This window comes from Cucumis sativus, chromosome 1 (genome assembly GCF_000004075.3).
Source record: "Cucumis sativus cultivar 9930 chromosome 1, Cucumber_9930_V3, whole genome shotgun sequence".
In the NCBI taxonomy this organism is placed as follows: Eukaryota; Viridiplantae; Streptophyta; class Magnoliopsida; order Cucurbitales; family Cucurbitaceae; genus Cucumis; species Cucumis sativus.
In genome coordinates, this window is record NC_026655.2 from 13,797,698 (window position 1) to 13,813,136 (window position 15,439).

General features: G+C 30.3%; 1 protein-coding gene across 1 annotated transcript; it reads right to left on the reverse strand.

Annotated features, from left to right (window-relative positions):
• Window positions 1-326: 326 nt before the first annotated feature.
• On the reverse strand, window positions 327-1,195 carry LOC105435550. The gene has a single exon (XM_011657203.2). It carries the CDS (start codon window positions 1,085-1,087, stop codon window positions 527-529), a length of 561 nt encoding a protein of 186 aa, XP_011655505.1. The 5' UTR covers window positions 1,088-1,195; the 3' UTR covers window positions 327-526.
• Between the last annotated feature and the right edge of the window lie 14,244 nt (window positions 1,196-15,439).

Genomic DNA, 15,439 nt, shown 5'->3' on the forward strand with positions numbered 1-15,439 from the left:
ACAAATAAAATACTTGTTTCAACGATTACTTAAGACCTTTTTAAAAAATTAGAAGAAAAAATAATGGTGTAGCATAAGCTAACTCCATTTTAATTAAAAGAAAACTGTTACGTAAGACATTACTTAGAATCCAAGGCTTACACCTCTAATCTAATTAATTGGATTCCTTTCTTAGAAAAGTAAAAGCACTTCGATTATTTCACCCTCCGGATTAGGTGCCGACAGCAACCTTGATTTCCAAACCCCCCCCAAAGAAAAAAGTACTTTTTAAAGAAGTAAGAAAAGAAAAGAAAAAGTATATCATATGAACTCATTAAGTACACTCATTTAAAATAAAACCACAGTAACAAAAATGATTCAATAATGTATTATTCATTCATAACCATTCAAATTAAACTAAAAACTTTATGAATCATAATAACACACACAATCAAAATTCATAGGTGGCACATCAAATCAGAATAACTGAAGCTTGTATACATAAACTGTAGATTTTGAAGTCAGAGATTGAATCTTCTCAGTGAATTCAGGTCAATTGAGTTGGTTGAGAGGAAGAAATAGCAGAAAATTCGGTAAATATGTCGACGAAGAATTTATCCACAATCTCAAGAAATGTTGGAGAAGTAAGACGAGAATAATAATGAAGAATCTCTTCAATATCCAAAGCATGATCCACATTTCTAGCGTCTAACTTTTCCAACTCTTTCATGTTCTTGGCAACCAAACACATTCTTCTCTTCCAACTACAATATTCCAAATTTTCTTCCATTTTCCTTTGATGGGTAGCTCCAGTTTTCATTCTATCCTCACTTTTCTCAACTCTTTCCTTCTGGCTGTCGCCCATCGTGCATGTTGACAAACGAACTTCAGCATTGGGATTGTTATTCTTCATAATGCTTCCATTTTGCACCTCCTCTTGGGATGAAATGAAATGAAAGGTGGACTCTTTGTCCATTTCGGAGACAGCGGGGAAGGGCGGCGGCACCTTGGGGAGCCTATGGTAGGTATTGGAGAAGAAAGACTTGAAGTTCCATAAGGTTTTTCTGAAGAATTTTTTGGTGTTGGAAATGGTGGCTCTTAGCAGCATTGAGTTGTGAATTTTGTTTTATTTGGTGAGAGATGGAAAGAGAAAGAAGAAGAAGACAATATGTCTTAATAAATATGAAAGGGTTTGGTTTTGGAGTTGGTAATAATCATCTCTCCTTCAAGATTTCTTTATAGAGAAATCAAAGTTGGATGAGCTGACGGCGATGGATTACTGTATTCTTAACTTTCTTATGTTTTTATTTACCTAAATTCCAAATTTGTTCCTTCTATAATTTATTCATCAATACTTTTAAATTTAAGATCGCACGAACTAATTTCTAAGATCAAATTAAAAATAGATATCAATTTAGACTTCTAAATCTTTGGTTTATTATTGTGTTATTTTAATAAACTCTAATGGTATCAATTTGAACCCTACATATTTTGATATCAATTTGAACCCTACATATTTTGATATCAATTTGAACCCTACATATTCATCAACAACTGTTTCAATTTATACCTTTTATTGTGTATGTGTGAGTTAATTTTGTCCGTTAAATTCTTAAATTTGTAAGAATGAGTCAAATTAGACTGCTCTCAAGTAATATTTTGTTTAAACCTTATATATATTCATCCATTCTAATCATTCATTTTATTTAATTATTTAATTAAATTGATTCACTTATAATTATAACAATTTAGAAATTAGTTAACAATAATTATATATTTCATACAATATTTTTTTCAAACCCAATGTAATGAGGTTGTTAATCTCTTTTATTACAATTCCGAGATTTAAACTATATACTCTATAATTCAATTTTATTTTGCTTAAACTCTTTTGAGTGACGAGGTTGTTAATTAATACAATACCTTCCAAAAAAAACAAAACAAGTTAAGAGTATTAATATAATTATTAGTTTAGAATTTAAATTGATAAAAGTTTAAATATAATTATTAGTTTAGAATTTAAAATACAAATTAAACGTAAAAAAGTATCCATTTATATATTCTTAAATTTGTGACTGTATTTATTAAAACTTAGAGACATCAATTTAAATAATATTAAACTTCCAAATTCATTATTTTAATTTAACTCTTGAGCCTAAACTTTTGTATCAATTTCAGTATTCAATCTGCTTAAACTTATAAAAAAAAACTTATAAATGTTGATATGGCAATATGACATGGAATTTTTTTTTTTTAATCTTTTTCTTTCTTCCTTCACTCCTCTCTCTCTAATTATCTCTCTTCCATTTCCTTTATTAGATTTTTCTTTAAAATAATCACAATGGAAAACACTAGTTGAGCCTCTTCTTCCTCATCCAACCCAATTTACACGAACTTAGGAAGCATTATTCACCTATCTTTGCCATCTATTTAGCACCCAAAGGACAACTCTCCCTTAATCAAACACCTAAGTTATGTACCTAAATTCCACGTTTTGTTCTTACTCTCCATGGAAACCTTGAAACTCCATTACTTCAATATTTGAATGGTAGTTGGTTTTTTCACCGTCTCAATAAAAATGATATTTCTTCTCCTTTTTGCCTTCTCCCCTAGTTTTAGTTTTGCTTCCTCTTGGTTGGTTAAGATTCCCCTATTTCCACATCTTAATTCACATCTATAATTTAAAAGTTTAAAAGTTGAAAGAAGATCGCTGGGGGTATCAACATTGTATGATGGATAGAAATCAGACGCTCCATTTGATTTTTGGATGTGTTATTCATTGGGTTAATTTGGTTTCCTAATTTCAAGAAATCCATAAAGGAAATATATAATCTAAAAAGGTTTGGTTTTTTTCTGTCTAAAAGCTGCCCAATGGCAATGGTTGGTGTATTTAGCCTTTTTAGGAGGAGCAAAAGGAGTGTGTACTCGTTCCTTCAAAGTGTGTTTTTCTTGTTATTTGTATATTAGAAACCCTAACTTTCAATGACTTGTTTTCTTTCTTTCTTTTATGTAATTACGCATTGTGTTTTTGCATAAAACAACAATCAAATATTAAATGTATGTGTTTTCTTAATCAAACATTATATATTTCCATCTCTCCATCAATCCCCTGTGACCAGACACATTTTAATGTCTAAATTATAAAAAGAAAAAAAAAAAAAAGGTGTTTGGTTCGGCTCAAAGCATTGCTTATACCCTTTGAGAGTAATGGCGAGGGAGATAGTTTGTCTTCTAATAACATATACTTTAATTCTTTGAATATGTGTCTTATATTGTTGTGCTAACACGTTAGTCCTCAAGGTTGCAGGTTTTTAGTCATTGGTTATATATTTTTTGAATAGTTGCAAATTTAGTCATTACATGCAAAATAATTAAGTATATAGCAGCATTTTAAAGAAATTGTAAATATAACAAAATTTGTCAAATTCTATCAATAATAGAAGTCTATCACTGATAGACTATGTTGTAGATATTGGTCTATCATTGATAGATCATACAAATCTATCATCGATACAAGTCTATCAACAACAGTTTTGCTATATTTGCAATTTTTTTAAATGTTACTATATCCTTAATTATTATTACTAAAATGGTTATCAATTATAATTACCCTATATTTTTTCTTTAGTTTTATTCAGCTCAACTTGATTGGCCCAACCTTCAAAGATTTTAACTTCCATTCATACGTGTGTGCATCTATGTTGCATGGTTCCAATGGTAGTTTGGGCTTGGGTTTTCCCTGGAGAAACCCTCAACATACATCATACAAGAATTTTTTGTGTCTATGTCAATGAAAAAGAAAAACAAAACAAAACAAAACAAAGAAAGAAAAGAAAACAAACATCAACATATTTTAAGAAAAATGTGGGCCAAGGCAGTTGGAATTTATGTCTTAAAACTCATAGTTTGTAGTTTAAAATCATATTATATTCAATAAAATTGTTATTGAGGAATTATTGGTGAAATTGAATAATATAATCTTGAATCCATTAAACTAAGGTCTTAAGACAATCTTGAGTAAACTTGAATTTTATATGTAAATACATAAACGTGGATCAAGTTTGAGTATATAGTCTAAATGGTCTATAGTATATGGATAAGATTGAACACCTTAGTCTAAAGACACTGTAGATGTGGCCTCCTTTGTAGTTAGTATAAACGATGTGATCTTGAATCATTCATGTGGAGATATGAAAGTAGGAATATCCTATGTATAAAGAGTAATACTTTAACCATGAATAGTCACTTTCACATTATAACATCATTGACTATATAAAACACTATTTCGATTACCGATGACCTTGGTAACTTAATCTTAATTCTAAGCTAACTATGAACTTCTTTTCACATGAGATTATTCTTAGATAAGCTTAGGTGAGGACAATTCAACAACGTTGGCCATATATGTCACACCCCGCTCCGAGCACCTACTGACCATATAGAGTTCCTTGCATGAGTACAAGTTGACACCTCATCCTTGCTTAAATCCATCTTAAATCTTATTAAGACACCTCATGCTTACTTTATACCTTAAAATGCATGCTAACAAGGCTTTGACACTTCACTTACTCCTTAAACCGAGTACCTTAATCATGCTACATAGTTGTCTAAAACACAAAGCTAGCCTCCGTGACCATCTCGCCTAATTCCTTACCCAGACTACATAACCCCATTGGGAAAAAATAATAACTTAAAATTCATAACTCTTTTGACAACACTTCTACAAAGTTTCTCCAAGATGATTTAACTTTTTTACCTTAAAATGTTAGAGCAAAACGTCAAACAATGAGTTCTATAGCCTTCTGATTATGCACCTTGCTCAGATTCACCTGAAAATTGACCTTCTCGCCTTCTCTTATCCAAAACGACAAATTTCTCGTATCCAAAATGTCTGGTAGCCTTCCTCAATAAACTACACACAATTTCTGAACTTTTAGGGTAAATTTGAGTTAAAATGTCCAAGTGAGTTGTGAGAAACTCCTTGCTGAAATTAGCTAAAACGCCTAACCTTTATGATCCTTCTTTCTCGCCAACCTTAAACACTCAAAACCCTTTCTAACCTCTATAGCTATTTTGCCAAGCTAACCCAAATGCCTAGACATATCTCCATGATGACAAATGTACTATTCTTTGATACTTAGCCAAAATTTTCCCTCATTCAACTTAATTTCTCCTTAGCTTTTAAACCACAACCACTTAATCTTCCATTTTTTTACCCTTCAAAACACACTTATCAAGTCTACTTCTTTGTGTTAACATCACTTAAAATCAAAATCCTTTCAAGATCTTTAAAAAAAAAATCTATGTTCCTTAGGGTTCTAGGTTTACAATATAAGCCTCACATTTCAAAGGGTAAGACCAGGTGGGATAGCTGTGGACATACGGTGCAAGAAAAAATTCACTTTACCCATTATAGAGTTAGTAAATAGGATGTTCCCTTGAGCACTAAATTTACGTCTTAAACAAGGGGCAAAACTCTCTCATTGGTCCGAGAGGAAATTCAATTTATAGGATTGGACCTTAAAAATTATTCAATAACTGATCAGTGGGACTTAAGGATCAAGATGTAATCTAGGGGTAAAATGGTATTTTTACCCAATCAAGGTTACAAACAAACTATGAAGGAATAACTTACAAATTATGGTTACATCAAATTGACACAAATATATCTATAGTGAGGGAAGTGCAACCACGAGACTTTAGTGGAATGACCCATTTATTAACAAATTTTGATTAGTTTAGTTTAAAAGGGTTTAGCCTGTTAATATCAAATCCTTGGAGTCCATGATCTATAGGTCCATGAGGTTTTCGTGCTAACTCATATGAAATTAACTTAGAACTATGTTGATTAGTTCAAATAGTTTAAATCATGTAAGGAGAGAGAAACTGATAAGTATATGTGATATAGTAGTCGGTTATTAGTTTAGAGATAGAGCTCTATATTTTGATATGATTTATATATGAAAAATATGAATGTAGATTCATATTCAAAAGCTCAAAAAATGATGAAAATGATAAATTTTGTAAAAAGTCAAAGGGTTGACTTTTTGCATTGAAAAGTCAAACTTTAACATGCACTATATCCAAATGTGATTTGAATTTGATAAAAATGAATGTCGATTCATGCTTGGGAGAGCGGAATTAATCAGGACAGACAAAATGATAAAAAGTCAAAATGTTAATTTTTTTTTTTTGAAAATTCAAAGACTCTTTGACTTAAATGGCCAAATGATCATTTTACCCTTTGACTAAAGTTAGTGGAAAAATCCAACATTTGATAGGATATTCTAATGAGGCTTGGCAGGTTATGTCAAGGCTCATGTTGATGACACTAAGCCTACTAAGAGAAAGTGTGTTGTTGCATAATTCCACTAACATAGTAGTGCGTTAAGTCAAAGTTCATGGTGATGTCACCAAGCTCACTAGGAGTTAATGAAAGGGAAATTTGAATGAATGACTATTTTAGCAATAATAATTAAGGAAATAGCAACATTTTTAAAAAATTGCAAATATAGCAAAACTATCACTGATAGACTTGTATCGCTGATAGATTTTATATGGTATATCAGTGATAGACCAATATTTGCAACATGGTCTATCAGTGATAAACTTATATCATTGACAGAATTTGACAAATTTTGCTATATTTGCAAATTTTTTAAAATTGTGCTATATACTTAATTAATTTGAATTTAATTGCTAAATTTGCAACTATCCCTTAATGAAATGTAAGGTGTTGGGCTTTGGTGAGTCTAGACTTGCAATAGTTATATGTAATTGGTCTGTTTAAAGATTATTTTTCAAATGGAGAATTTGTTTTTGACAAATTTAAGTTTATTTTTCTAAAAATTAAAAAGAAAACTCACCGAAAATTGTTTGCTCTCTCCAACTCTCAACCCTAAGTCCAACCTCAAAATTTCCTCCCTCTTTCTCTTTCAAATTCTTCAGTTGTCGAATCTCATAACCCGGTTCTAAGTCTAAAGAATAGCGGGTCAACACTAGTAGTGATCCATATCGTGTTTGGGTGGAGAATGACATGGTATGGAAGCTTCAAAAGGTTTGAGTTTTTCCTTAACACTAGTTTAATTTAATTAGGATAATAATGCATGTTAAGGCAATGTTTTTTTTTTATTTTTTGCAGGCGTAGAAGTCTGTTGAGAGAGCCTTTGCTCATGCATTTGAATGTGTGTCGACATAAATTATACTGCCCACACAACTAACCTCGTCAAAGAAAGACTTTATATATACCATGCAACAAACAACTTCTAAGAAGCATTTTGCATCGATGAAACTCAATGTATGCCCAGCTTGATCCGTAAACAATCATGGAACAACCTTATAACATTGCTGGCTAAATGTGGTCAATCATATTATATGTTGTTCTAAGTGATTTGGGACTAATTATATGCTTTATAGCAATTTCTCCTAAAACATTTTGTTCTTGAGTTGTGTAAGTTTTATGTTATTTTATGTATTTTGTTTTTCATCTCTTATATGTGATTGTACCTTGATTCAGTCTTGACCTCGGGCTGTGAAATCTCTCTTTTTTTAGTAGCAATTCCATACTTTGTAACTCTATCTAGATGTGAAAACATATTATTTATATACTACATATTGATTGGTCAATTTATATATAGCACCTTATATATTTTGTTTAGTTTTTCAAACAATAATATCTAAAACTATTCACGAATTTTTCCATTATCATTCTTTTTTATATTTTCAAAACATGGCTTCACTTTTAAAAGCATTGATACATAGAGAGTGAATAATACAACCAACAAAGTTAATAGGTGAATGTAGAATTTAAAACTTGTTTAGAGTTTTGAGACACCAAAAGATCATAGTTTGTTGAGGGGGTAGTACAAGGGATCAAGCTCTAAAGGATACCTTGAGAGTCCAAGCTTCTTGAAAGAGGAAGCAAGGGCTTTGAGTTTTAGGTCGGCCTATCCAAGTTGATTACTTCATTTCACCAAAAGAATGGTAATTTAATTGAGCTCCAAAATAAGCTTGCAAGTTAAGGCTAAATCTACGTAACATTTACATGGTTGATTCACACTTTTCTTAAATAAAAGTTGAACAACGTGCTCTATAAATAGTTTGATTCCACCGACATGAAGAAAAGTAAACAATATTTTTAGTGCTTAGTAGAACTAAATGCTCCGTGTACTATAACATAAGTATCAGAGTGTATTCAACTTAGTTTCCTACAAATTTGAATTCTCTTGTGTTGAGATGTTAAGAATTTCACATTCAAAAAACTAAAGGAGCCCAGACTCCTTTTAAGATAAATGAATTACTTTTTTTATTGTCAATTGGTTTTAAAATGAAACTGCATATTATGAAAAATAGTATAAAATTTTGTAAAGTGTAAATGGGTACTCGATCCAATAAAATGAAATTGAGATTGGTTCAAGATTGGTGAAGCCTTGGAACAAACAAAATCATGAAAAAAGAATAAATGAATGAAGAAAATGTTGGATGTGGAAGCCCATTCAATGAGAGGGAGTCACTCTCCTCCATATAGAGACTTGGCTGATGGGTTTGGTGTGCTCATGGACAGCTAGCATCACCATTGCAATAACGAGAGGTAAAATTAAAATTAAACAAATTAAATAAATAACATATAACATGCCTTAGTTTCTATTGAATAACTAATATAATCAATATTGGATGAATCCAAAAAAGGTGTCAATGTAAGGCAAACCAAAAGTTGAGTAGTTTAGGAGTTTGAAATTTACAAGTTGAATCATAAGATTGGTAATAAAGTATATAATAAAGGAAGTTGATATTTTCGAATGGGTTTGAGTGAAATGCTTTGGGATTTGGGATAGAAACAAAACAATTCCGTTAATTGCGCAATAAAATTGAATGGTTGAAAATTCCACACTTCCTATTTTGACACCAAACATTCAAATTTTAAGGTATTCTTATTTTGGTTAACAAACTGGAAACACGTGTCCTTACTCTTTGCAAACTTAAATCTTAATAAAGAATTTTGTGGACAAACGGATATGAAACTTTCTAAAGTTATGTATTTCATATAAAAATAATCAACTCTCCACTTGCAATTCATTTTCCACCATCGCTTTTAAATTTTAAAAAATTAGAAAACATAACCTTTTCTATATCTTAAACGTCATTTAACAAGTTCTCATTCAATACTCATTTTTAAAATCTTAATCAATTTAACTACTAACTTTTCCACAAATATAAACCATATTGTAATTGAGGGTAATTTTTACGTTTTAAATTCTGCAAACAAAAAAAAAAAAAAAAAACCAATAAAAAATTACTTCAAATAATAATGAAATGATTAAAAATATTTACAAATATAATAAAATGTCATATAAATCTCTCGTATCATTTCCATTCATCAAAAGATACAACATAAAAAGCATGTGTACAACCTTAATTTGAAGATGAACAAAGGGAAAATGAAGTATATAGCACCAATTTAAGTTTCATTTTGATATGTGGCAAATGCACGGTACTCTTTTGAATTTTAGCAAAATCTATGTATATTACGCGCGTATCATACATTTTACAGTACTAAAATGTCTTCGTTGTCACTGCAGTGTAATTATTTCAATATTTGCCTTTATAAAACGGTAATTAATTGGTTAGATACATGTCTAATTATAATTACGAATGCAATGTAATTAATTCAATTTATATACTTATACGAATCTAATTAATTTCTAATTTTTATAATCTCTTCTTTCCTATCCTAACTTCTTTTTTTTTTTTTTTTAAGATGTTGAGATTTAGTAGTTTGTTTGAATATTTAAACAAGTTTAATAGTTGTTTTTAATTTTCAAATCTTAGATTATAACTATGACTTTTAAAAGTTGCTTTTCGTTTCAAAATAGCATATTATATTAAATATCATATCTATTTGTATGAATTCAATTGCTATTAATTAAGTGTGAAACCCTAAAATTTCTTAAATCCTTGGAATTTAAGGCAAAGATAAGAGAAAATAAAATTTATAGGAAAAGAGAATAAATACGAAAAAGCTTAAGAATTCAATGTCTAGATTTAAGAGAATGAGAAAAGTTGGAAATTTTGACTAAGTGTCAAGAAGAGACACATTAGGCATTTAAAGGTTATGTGGACGGCAAAGGAAAGCTAAAAAACCTCCCAAGGAGTGTCAATGGACAATAAAGTGAAGGTCAATAACCTATAAAGTTAGGCATTGGACATGAAGTAGGCTGCCAAAGTACTGAACCTAACCTCTAAAGAAATGGCTAGGTGAGATAACCTCCAAAGAGGTTATCTAAGCGTTGAGACAAGGGCTTGGCAGTACTACAAAACTGGCAATACTTGACGCTTTTTACCTGTCAAGTATTGATTTATTTGACGCTTTTTACACGTCAAGTAATTCAGTGTCAGGTAATTCATTGTCAAGAATAAGAGAGTTTTTGCTTGACAGTTTTTACATGTCAAATAAAATTATACTTGACAATTTATAAACGTCAAGAATTTGTTTATGCATATCAAGACTTTTTTTTTCTTTCAAATGAAAAATCGTACAATTTGAAATATCCATATAATTATATTTCACCTGTTTTGAAGTCCAACAATGGTATACAACATGATCAATTAAACTATTTACATTTTTTGAATCAACCCAAACTTTTAATCAAATAACTAAAAAATTGCATATATATCATTGAACACACATATATATAGTTGGTCATTACATACTTACAACATACAAACATATCGTTCTTATTCATATTACAAAACGAGTTATGAACATCGTTCTTAATAATAAAACACAAAGTATATGTAATAATAAGAAACAGAGACATCACCCTCCTCTAAGCACCGCAACACTCTTAGATACCTCCAAATTGTTCAAAGTCTCACCAATTGGTATACTCAGCTCCTTGAAATCTACAAAGAAAATAAGAATAGCATTAAAACCAAGAACTTTAACTTCTAATTCTAAGAACTTTGATAATAGAATTATGTCCATGAAATAGAAACAAAACTTAGGATCTCTGTGTACTTTCATTTTAATCGGATTAAAGGTATGGTCACTCCTTACTAAGCCCATATCCATCTTTTGTAAAACATTAGTAAAAGAATGCAACAAAAAAAAATGTAAGATGAAAAAATATGCGAGAAACTCAACTTTTCTAATGATACGGTTGCAAAAATTCAATGCACTTCATCTATAGCAATTGACCATGTGCAAGTGTGTATAATGTCCCTCCTCCAATGAATAAAAAATATCCTCAAAGACACTACTCTGTAAGTTCAATAACATAAGCGAGTGAAAATTTTCAAACTTCTAACAATACCTTAACTAGTTGTGTTGTACTTCGATTGCTCATAGACACCACTCTTTAAAAATTCTAGAAGTGAAAATCCACCATAGACATAGCTGCAGTTTCATTAAACCGGTATCATGCGATTATACCAGCAATAATGCAAACTAAGACAAATGGACTATAATCAAAAGGAAATGGTATTAGGAAAGGATAGACTTTAAGAGCTAGCATAATAGTTTTGAGGTAAAAAAAAAAACAAAATACTTAGAGTTCTGCTAAAAATTTAATACAACTGCATATATATTTGAAGGTTTATAAAAACAATCAATTCTCCAACTTCATAATATAGTTGTCAAGTATATATTTATAAAATGTTATCTTTTATCATCAATTGCATTAGACATAAAATTAATGAAACAAAAATATATTAGATAAATTTTCAATGTTCAAAAATATTTTTTACTTAATCTAAAGTCTAATATATAAATATAAAACGATAATTGACCTCCATCTTTTATGTTTACATAGAGACTTTCTAAATATTAGAATAAGTATTTACGATTAGAAATACTTATAAACAGTAAAAAAATCAAACAATCTCCAAGCTTATTAATTTCTAAATTTTTCCTCTTTGGTACCACACTCATATACTAAACCGTCCATATCCATACATAGGCCAAACATAATATCATGGCAAAAGTGACATCAGTCAAAACATCTTCAAAGAAAAACTAGTTACATGGCTACAAGAGAACAATTTGAAACTTACTGTTTTTGATAACATTCCTAGCTCTTCCAAAAATGTATTTGAATTTGGCAATGAGCCACATGGGACAGTAGGTTCTCCGTGAAAGTCATGTCATGGAATGTTAGAGGCTTAGGCTCGGCCCAAAAACGAGTCCAAATAAAACATGATATTTCCTTTTACTGTCCTAATGTTGTATGTCTTATTGAAACTAAACTTGATGTTGTCAACAATCTGTACATCAAATCTCTATGGAGCTTAATTAGCATTAATTGGGTCTATAAAAAAGCAGAGGGTAGATCTGGAGGGATCATTGTAATGTGGGATGATACAAAACACAAAATTCAAAACTACATAGAAGGTTATTTTTTAGTTTCGATCAACATTATGGAAGCAGATGGTTTCAGCTGGGGCTTTCTACTATATATGGCCCTGCCAGAAGAAAAAACAAAAAATACTTATAGAATGAACTAAATATGAAAGCCAAGGCTTTTGCTCTGCAAAAAGAAAAAGTTTCACTCAACTACCTCTAAACTTTTTCCCATCCCAATTAGTTCCCACAAACCAATCTCATCTCAGAAGATAGGAAGGTCTCCGACGGGTGGTGTCCCAATTTGGTGGTTTGCAGATTCAGAGACATCAACGAAAGTACATTCTTTGTATCTTTTAAATAAAAAAACATGCTTAGCTTTTATTTAGAATTTTGATTATAAGTTTTGTCAATGTACTTGTATTTTAAGATTTCTAAATTAATTTGAGGAATGGTTCTGTAAAATCTTTCGCTGCCATAGGGATTTTATCCCTTCAATTGAAATGTATATGATGCTTACTTATTTCATTAATTTCTTTTTTGTGTATGTCACTACTTTAAGTAGAGAACATTCCAATATTCTTTTATAGGTCGTTCAACATCTCAAAGAAGAAAAAACCTAGTTGTAATGTTGTGAAGGTATGTGAATATCGTTGTTAGAATAGTGGTAAATTATTTATTATTTTTAACATACGTATGATTTTTTGCGTGTATGCACAATGTCCTAAGAAACTAGGAGCGGTTGAATGCAATTATTATGTCATACGGTTTATGCATTATATAATTTTGTCAAAAAGTACTTCAATCATAGACATAGTTAAGCATAACAATTTTAAAACTATCATCATGTAGTTTATTAAGAATGACACTCATTTACACCCACTTTAGTGTCTATAGATGAAAGGTTCACCTTGTAGTTACACACAAGATGACATCGACTGTATAAGGTCTGAATGGACTGAGTTTATAGGCTCGCACGTATATTTTGCTTAGCATTAGATACTTATTATTTTTTTGAACTATTATGTTACCTATTTTGGTGTAAGTTATGTTTTGAAGACGAACGACACATATATACTGATCAATTCACACATTTTTTGGAGGAACTAAAAGAACACGGTGGTAAGTTCCTAGTTCTTGTCTGACATTTATATATTTTTACTGTAGTGATATATTGGAGATTAATGTGTGTATTTATATTTTATCTTAGGAAGACCTAATCATTGTTGAAGTCTAAGTCTGGGTTGAAAGAACCTATTTTTTTGGGGGATCAAGCAACTTGGTTGTGGCCAATATGTACATGATTTTTCTACGTACATGAAAGTTTTACTAACCCTCCCCCCCTCCAAATAAGAAAATAAGGGAAGAATCAATTACTATAAGAAAAAAAATGATGTCGAACTTATGAGATACAACATGTATTGTTGTATGTTGTCTTCGTTATTTGCATGTGTGGTATCGTTTAACTTGAAAAGGTCATAGTGTATGTTTTGGGTTGTGTACATAGACTTTCGTTGACTAATATAGGTATAGGTTAGTAAGTTAGTGTTTTGTAACTAAAGCAACCACTTAATCAACATTTCAAGTACGCATAGTCTTTGGTGTTCATTATGACATCAATTTTTTTTTCTTTTTTTTTGGAAAAGAACAATGACTGTGACTATTAGGTTTTGCAAGAATCTATTGGAGTAATGAAGTCATGGTAGCACTCTTATTGAGTTCAACTCTACTATTCCCTTTGTAGGATTTAAAACTTAGATTGCGGATGTACCTATCATACTTTACTACCTGTAGAGTCTTGTAAACTCTTTACCAAAAATTGTTATTAGTCAAACTTTTTGTACAAATATTATAGAGTGTATGATAACGTATATATATTAAAGTTTTCACTGTTTGTTTCCATATGGGTAAGTAATTAGAAGTACTTTGTAATTGGATTGGTTTGTGTAATGACAGGGCTGCAAGAAACAACAAGCTTCGATTAATATATTTTCTTATAAAAAAAATGTGGTAATACATGACTATATAACATTTGATTTTTAAAAAAATTGTCAAACATTCAATTATAGTCATGTTAGGCATGTTATTGACATTAAATGATAGTCATGCTAGGTTTCTTCTTGACATTCAATGGAAGTCATGTTGGGTATGTTCTTGACAAGCAAAACATGTCAAATTATATAAATTAGTGACATTTCATAACAATTGTAAAATTACAAATAATTACTTGAATAAGTGTGAACGATGACAATAACTAACTGTCATAAGATATAAAATATTTTTTGTTCACACGAAATTTTCGTAGAAATTCAATTCGTGGTGTTGAACTTATGGTTGTTGTATTTATGTTAATTTGATGCAATGTGGTTCGATTATAGTATTTAATTCTCTGGTTCTCTCTTGATTAGATAGTTACGCTTGATCTAAGGAAGCAGAGTACATGATGTTCTTGAAGTTGGAGTCTTGGAAGAAAGCTTGTATCTTCAAGGGAGCTTTTTCAATCTTCGAGGGTGGTTAACTTCAGGAGTTAAGAAGTTTTCTAGCTCTTGGGAGAATTCTCTCTAGACCTTCTGGAGTAAGAAATTTTACAACCCCACAAATGAAGAGAACTTATCTAATTATAAAGAACTTATCTAATTATAAAGTTCTCTAGTGTGTTTTATAGGATTGAGCCTGGTTGGTCCATGGGCTTAACCATAGGAATTTTGGTCATATTTCGCCTTTGTACTAAATTAAGCTTATTTTTAAACTCAATGAACTTTAGCCCAAGTAAATAATATTTAATTGGAACAAAATAGTTAACTTGGTCCAACGATCATAATGTAAACACGTGACATTATCAAAATTTGCTATTTAACGTCATCAATTTTAATTTGGGACACAGGTCAATTTTTAAGTAGTACCAAATTCAATTATTTGTATTTTTCATCATTAATTTACTAAATGATGTGACAATTTATGATTTGTCTCAAAATTTCTTATTAAACAATGATATTTATTATTTGTCAATACTATTGGATATGTGACATTTATTTTTCGTCATGAAAATACTTATTGTCACTGTTTTTCAATTTGTCATAGATAACCATACTTTTACAAGCAATATAATTACTACAAAAAATT

Coding starts and splice junctions, on each gene's coding strand:
- LOC105435550 (XM_011657203.2), bottom strand. CDS start 1,087: ATGCTGCTAAGAGCCACCATTTCCAACACCAAAAAATTCTTCAGAAAA.